The 7,267-nt window shown below is 41.7% G+C and overlaps 1 protein-coding gene across 1 annotated transcript; it reads left to right on the top strand.

Moving 5' to 3' along the window:
• The first annotated feature begins 1,920 nt into the window (after positions 1 to 1,920).
• On the top strand, positions 1,921 to 6,302 carry LOC115128878 (uncharacterized protein C2orf81 homolog). The gene is made up of 4 exons (XM_029659008.2): positions 1,921 to 2,331; positions 2,727 to 2,991; positions 4,106 to 4,315; positions 4,433 to 6,302. Exons 2-4 carry the CDS (start codon positions 2,743 to 2,745, stop codon positions 5,402 to 5,404), a joined length of 1,431 nt encoding a protein of 476 aa, XP_029514868.1. The 5' UTR covers positions 1,921 to 2,331; positions 2,727 to 2,742; the 3' UTR covers positions 5,405 to 6,302.
• Positions 6,303 to 7,267: the final 965 nt, after the last annotated feature.

Below are 7,267 nucleotides of genomic sequence, written 5' to 3'. Positions count from 1 at the left end.
GAAAAAAGCTTGGTCGCAAATGGGTCTTCCAAATGGACAATGACCCCAAGCATACTTCCAAAGTTGTGGCAAAATGGCTTAAGGACAACAAAGTCAAGGTATTGGAGTGGCCATCACAAAGCCCTGATCTCAATCCTATAGAAAACTTGTGGGCAGAACTGAAAAAGTGTGTGCGAGCAAGGAGGCCTACAAACCTGACTCAGTTACACCAGCTCTGTCAGGAGGAATGGGCCAAAATTCACCCAACTTATTGTGGGAAGCTTGTGGAAGGCTACCCAAAAGGTTTGATCCAAGTTAAACAATTTAAAGCCAATGCTACCAAATACTAATTGAGTGTATGTAAACTTCTGACCCACTGGGAATGTGATGAAAGAAATAAAAGCTGAAATAAATCATTCTCTCTACTATTATTCTGACATTTCACATTCTTAAAATCAACTGGTGATCCTAACTGACCTAAGACTGGGCATTTTTACTATGATTAAATGTCAGGAATTGTGAAAAACGAAGTTTAAATGTATTTGGCTAAGGTGTATGTAAAATTCTGACTTCAACTGTACCTGATCTGAATTTCGAGTCTCATAGCAAAGGGTTTGAATACTTATGTAATAAATAAGGTATCTTTTTTATTTTTAATACATTTGCTAACATTTCTAAAAACCTGTTGCGCTATGTCATTATCGGGTGTTTTGTGTAGATTGCTGAGAATGTCTTTGTATTTACTCCATTTTAGAATAAGGCTGTAACATAACAAAATGTGTAAAACGTCCATGGGTCAGAATACTTTCAGAAGGAACTGTATATTATTCCTATCGCACCACGTGTGTATATTTTCTTTTACAAATGAATTAAACCATTAAATAAATATTAGCACATCAAAATGACGTCATTATAGTAAACTAGTCTACTCCACACAGTAAATGATTTTGCCTATGTGACTTCGACAATACGTTATCAAACCCAACTTGCCTTATCAACACAGTAGGCCTAACTATTTCCTAACAAGATCACAAATTAAATATACTTACTCCTCAACTGCCACTTGTTGTACCATTTCTTTGCCATAGTCTTTTCTGTTAAAAATACAATTAAATGAATGTCTGTGTTGCTGCGGAGCTCTAAAATACCGTGCCAGTCTCTCACTCTATGAATGGTCACTGCTTTTCGAATACCTCGAAACATCCCTACCCTTAACCCTAAACTCTAACCATAACCATAACCTTACCTTAAACTAAATTTAACCCATAATCATTTTTACATTACATTGAAGTACGGACATCCAAGGATCCCGGATAGCACGAACACTCTGGGAAATCATATGAACTTGTCTGTTAGACTGCTCCTATTGGTTGTCTGATGTACTGGGAACTCGCAACAACAGTCTGTCTGTAAGTAGCTAACAATGTTTAGATATGTATACAGCGAGATAAGATAACGTACCATCCCATGAGGTGTTGGGGGAAAAACAGATTACCTATAGATTGCACCTAATCGTTTCTAGGCCATAACTGGAAATACCTCAACTGTAGGCGACACTACAGCGCGATGTGGCTACATCGGAATGTTGGCTTGCACGGGAAAAACAAAAATGTTCTACCATTTATGGTTGAGATGTAATTGATATAAATATAAACTATTCACCTTATGACTTTTAACATGCAGGCGTCACAAAGTCTTTAGTAAGGCGTTGGTATGACAACATTTTAGTTACACGGTCAGTGGTAGGAGACAGCATCATTTTATTAACGCACAGGAGTCAGGCTGATGTAAGAATCACGTCAGTCAGACGTTCAATGGTAGGCGACAGCCACACGGTGGTAGTGTTGCCTAGGCTTATATTTGGTCTTTATCATCCCTCAAAAACTGCTGAGCTCTAACTCCATCTGAGTCCTACTATGGAGAAGCCACACAGATGGCAATAACAGCTTGAGACCTTGCCTACCCCTGGCTTGTTTTAGAGAACACATTTGCTTGCTCTCCTGCTTTGACCTCCTTCCTCCGATGACCACTCAAGCCATGAACTTTCCTGACCCTCTCATGACCTTCCATCTGATGAATGTTGTTTTAAAATTTGCTTGTTTTTGGGGGTTATGTTTAAAGCGCATTCAAATTATTTATGTGATGAATAGCGTTATAAAAGTTGAATAAATTATCATTATTATTGCTCTGAGAAAAATACTTTTGGAGCCTGTGCTACGTCAATTGCAGAGACGCCTGTTGCCCAGCAACCGCACACGCCAGGGACATGAAGGAAACAATGTTGACGAGGCAAGACAGAAAATCATCGAGTATGGGGTTCTAGAACTAAGCATTTTATGGAACTTTTTTGAGGTGAGCGTTGTTCAAATTATTTTGTGACACTGGCACATCATGCATGTTTAATTGTTTTGACTATTTCTCAAGAAGACATTCACCATTGGCACAGTTGTGTCGGCAAGCATTGTGAATGCTTCAATGCCCATAGGAGGATACTACTCACAACATAAACAATCTCAATGTAATCAATAATAATAATCGTTATTATTATTATTGTAATTCTAATTCATTCAACATATATAGTGCTTTCAAAGAATCTCAAACCGTTTCCTCCCAGGGTGGATATGTTAAACATTATTACAAATCTAGGTCATTGTGCCACGATCAAATTCATGATAAAGAATTCAGAACCCTCAGTCAATTACCTACCGGTATGTATCAAATTGATAAATATCAATGTTCATTTGCAGAAAACATCTCGGAATCATGTCACGCTCAGCGGCCAAATCTCGCGACAAGAGTCGTGCTGCCAGCTTGGTTCTGGCACCTGCTCTTCCTCGCCCTGCCTCGGTCCAGAATGTGGAGACAGTGGACATTGTCCCAGGTCGCCTCACGGAAGCCGCCTGGGTCACCATGACAACACAGGACAACGGGGAGGAGGTGGTGGCGGAGATCATGGGAGAGCTGGAGGCTGCAGTGATGAACAGGTGCTATCAGGTGTACCTGCAAAAACAGGTGTGTAGCTGTCACAGACAGTGGCACACTATTTGGGGCAGGTGTAGGCAACGAGATTCAGCCGCAGGATGATTTTTGTCGGAGCAAATGGTCGGGGAGCCAGAACATAATTGTAACAATTTGTACACTGCAAATTGACCAGAACTAAGCCCGAAAGAGATCGTACAGTATTTGAAAATATCAATAATTGCATACCTTGATTACATTGAGACACGATCATGTAAAGGTAACTGCCAAATAAAGGAAACACCAACATAAAGTGTCTTAATAGGGTGTTTGGCAACCATGAGCCAGAACAGCTTCAATAGCTTCAAAGGGTGGCAGGTATCCTAGTGGTTAGAGTGTTGGGCTAGTAACCAAAAGGTTGGTTGATCAAATCCCTGAGCTGACAAGGTAGACATCTGTCATTCTGCCCCTGAACAAGGCACTTAACCCACAGTTCCTAGGCTGTCATTGTAAATAAGGATTTGTTTTTAACTGACTTGCCTAATTAAATAAAGTTTAAATAAAAATTATACCTTGGCATAGATTCTACAAGTGGCTGGAACTCTATTGGCAGGGGTGCGACACCATTCTTCCATAATTTTGTGGGTTTTTTGATGGTGGTGGAAAAAAAACACTGTCTCAGGCACTGCCCCAGAATGTGTGTCAAACCAAGTGTTCAATTGGGTTGAGATCTGATGATGGAGACAGCCATGACATATGGTTTATATAGTTTTCATGATCATCAAACCAATTTTTATACATGACCCTAAGCATGATGGGATGTTAACTGCTTAATTAACTCAGGAACCACACCTGTGTGGAAGCACCCACTTTCAATATACTTTGTATCCCTTATTTCTTCAAGTGTTTCCATTTTCTTGGCAGTAACCTGTATGTTTTTATTTGTGTAAATACTCAGGAACAGATTTGCTGAACACATTTTTTTGCTAAATTCCTGGTTATTTAACAGTATTTTTTCTTTATCATTTTTTAGGGAATAGGGTGTCATTTGGAAGGACCTTTCTATGCCCCTAACCCCTAACCAGTCGAAACACCCACACATGTGCCTGACATCTCAAACAAATTATTATCTCTCTCTCTCTCCTTCTGTCTCTGTCTGTCTGTCCAGCTGGTGCCGTTCACAGTGACCCGGGCCTATGAAAGCCTGGTGCAGATGTCTGACTGGCTGTTCCTGGTGAGGGATGAGGGTGAGGGGCGAGAGAGTGTCACTTTGTGGGGGGAGGACACAGAGCCTGAACCCTGTAAGAGCGACTCATGGGCCGAGGGCTGTGTTCCTGTCCGGTACACCAGTGTGAGCTCACACACACCTCTTTTGCAGGTAACAATACACACATGCATAAACACACATATGTATGTCACAAGCATGCTTGCACCGTCACATGCATGATATCTGATGATACACACTGATACCTGATGTGGTTTTGTGTCTCTGCAGAAGTTGCTGGATTTGCACCTGGCAGAGTCTACTGATCCATGGGATACACAGAGCAAGCCCCAGTCTCCCAGTAGACAGGACAGCAATCCCCAGTCTCCCAGTAGACAGGACAGCAAGCTCCAGTCACCTACAAAGCCACAGCCTCCAGACAGAGAGAGAACAGTCCTAGCAAAAAAAAGAATAGTGGATTCAACTGAACCTGAGAAGCCAGACAAGGCAGAGAAGATAGCACCAGAGGAAGTTCAACCCTCACCTTACCTCACTGTAGCCACCTATAAAGCCCAGAGGAGGAGACAGTCTCAGACCCAACCAGGCGCACACAAGGCCCTACCACCACCTCTGAAGACCTACAAACCCTTATTCACCCCTAGTGAACCAGCCCAGCAGTACCAGAGCCTCTCTGTACCCCAACTTCAGGGGCATAGACCACGAGAGGTCCCAGTCCCTAGGAGACTGGACCCCGCTAGACTACCACAACACCATGTCTGGCCTGAGGTGGAGGTCCTGGAGCCTCGGCCCTCACACCGCTTAAAGGAGAGAATAGGGCCCAAAAACAGGGCCCCCCACCGGCCCAATCAGGACCATCACAGCATGGCACGCCGAGGCACCATCACCCCCCTGACTGCCCACACCCACCATGCTTTACTCAGCAAGACTCGGAAGAAGAGTCTGCACCATGGTGTCCAGCTACAGAGGCATGTGCTCCGAGGCGGTACCCAGCCAAGTGGCTCAACTGTGGGCTACACTCCGCTCTCCACTGGCCTCGATCTGGATACCATTGAGCTGGTGCCAGGAGTGGCCATTGGGGACCCAGTATGTGGGACTGGGGAAAACAAGCCGTTCTGGGTTTCCCATCTGCCTGAGCTGAGGCCTATCAGAAGCAGCCTCCCGGCCATGTTGTGGTCCTTGAATCAGGTGGTGGGAGGGCAGAGCCCTCGAGTCAGTGCCCCCACTGGGAAACACTGGGCATGAGGAGCGATAGGAACCACTGCAGTCTCAATCACACTGCAGCCTAATGGACTGTCATTTGATGAATAGGTGCTGATTTGCTTTTATTTAATAAAGAGAAGATGTGAATTCCATTTTATATTCTAAGTTTAATTTAAGCTATTCCAGCATGTAAAAGCTCTCTTCCAAATGTTGTGTTTGTTTAAGGAAGGCCACCTAGCGTCTAAACCTATTTAAATTAGGGACTGCACTTGAGTTTGTGTACCTATTTTGATGCTTTTCTTCTGTGAGATAGTGCTCCCATGTTTTGTCAGATGAACTTCAACCTCTACCCCCCCATGTATTCTTAACCAGTTACATAACAACACAGTGATATTGTTACTGATCACCTGTTTGTTTTCAACTTTGCCTTGTTCATAGATGTCCTGAGGTTTGATGTTAATGCAGTTCAATACTTGACCCCACGATGGCAGTGCGGATCATATTCTAACATTTGTCATCAAAATGCTTCTGAGCAAATTCAGGAGTTGTTTGCTAGGGTGCACCAAGAATATGCGACGAAAACAGATGACCAAGGAACATACATTAAACACCATTGTTCAGGTCTGGCTCAACGCTTCATACACTTACTTTATTTTAGACATATATTATCTTTTGTAATGACATTAATTCTCACCACTGAAAACTGAGTCTTATCAACCATTGAGAAGAGTATTTAAAAAAACATCTATGACTAGTATCCCATTTTGGCAATTATTCTGTGTTGAGTTCCTGCATAGCGATAAGGGCACTGTTTTTCTGTTTTTACTGCAAGAAATACCAAAATATCCCCCAGCTAATTTTGCACTGTATGCATGAATTGTTTACAGACCAGCACACCACGTACCGTATGTGGCACCTCAACATAAAGATCTTACTTTTACTATATAGTACATATATTTTGGATCATTTATGTATGATATTGATGTATTATGTATATGGTTCTGTACATTCTGGCTAACATTTCAAGCATAATGAGAGTTAGACATAGGCATCAGAGGGCCCAAGCTAAGGGGCCCCACTGTTGATTGACATGTGCCATCAAATCAAAATCTAATCAAATGTATTTTTTATGAAGCCCTTTTTACATCAGCAGTTGTCACAAAGTTCTTATAAGTTGTGTAATCAGTTTCATTGTGGACTCCACAGAGTTTTATAGAGGGCTGTGTGTCATTCTCTAAAAGCACTCTTGCCAGCTGACACATATTGAGAAAATAGCTCAGATTCATAGATGTTTAGCTTTTCATGCAGATACTGTATAACTCATTGGAAAATAGCCTGTTTGTGGATGAGCCTTATGCATGCATAGTAGAGTAACATACTATATCATGACTAGTTTAGCTAAGATAAACTGATCATTATAATATTATCCCAAACAGGCAAGGTTGTGGGCGATGCATTGGTCAGGGTTTTGTGTATCAGTAATTGTTCTATATTTTATACGAGCAGTAGATATTTTCTTTTAAATGACACAATCCCCATCCAGTAAGAGGATTTAATATGCCTGGTTTATATCCAATGTATCATCAACATGTAAAATGTTAAATACCATGTGTGATGATTTACTGCATATCCTGGCTCTCACAGTGCACCACATAGCATGAAAGCCATGGTGATGATTACAGCTTCAGTTCTTCTGCTGGGTTCTTAGTTTAACTATAGTAACAGTCATCCATCTTAACTACATTTTCATCTCATTGTGGAAAAAAAATATTAATGTACTTGACTATATTGATTCAGTTTCATGTAACACCACGCCAACAATAAGATGAGATGAAAGTTTGGTTACACTTTACTTACAGATTGCAGGTATAATGCATCTATAATGCATGGTCAAACTTGCCTTAT

Source organism: Oncorhynchus nerka, linkage group LG4 (genome assembly GCF_034236695.1).
Source record: "Oncorhynchus nerka isolate Pitt River linkage group LG4, Oner_Uvic_2.0, whole genome shotgun sequence".
Lineage (NCBI taxonomy): Eukaryota > Metazoa > Chordata > Actinopteri > Salmoniformes > Salmonidae > Oncorhynchus > Oncorhynchus nerka.
Note: the sequence above shows the minus strand (reverse complement) of the source record. Positions and strands in the feature narration are given on the sequence as shown.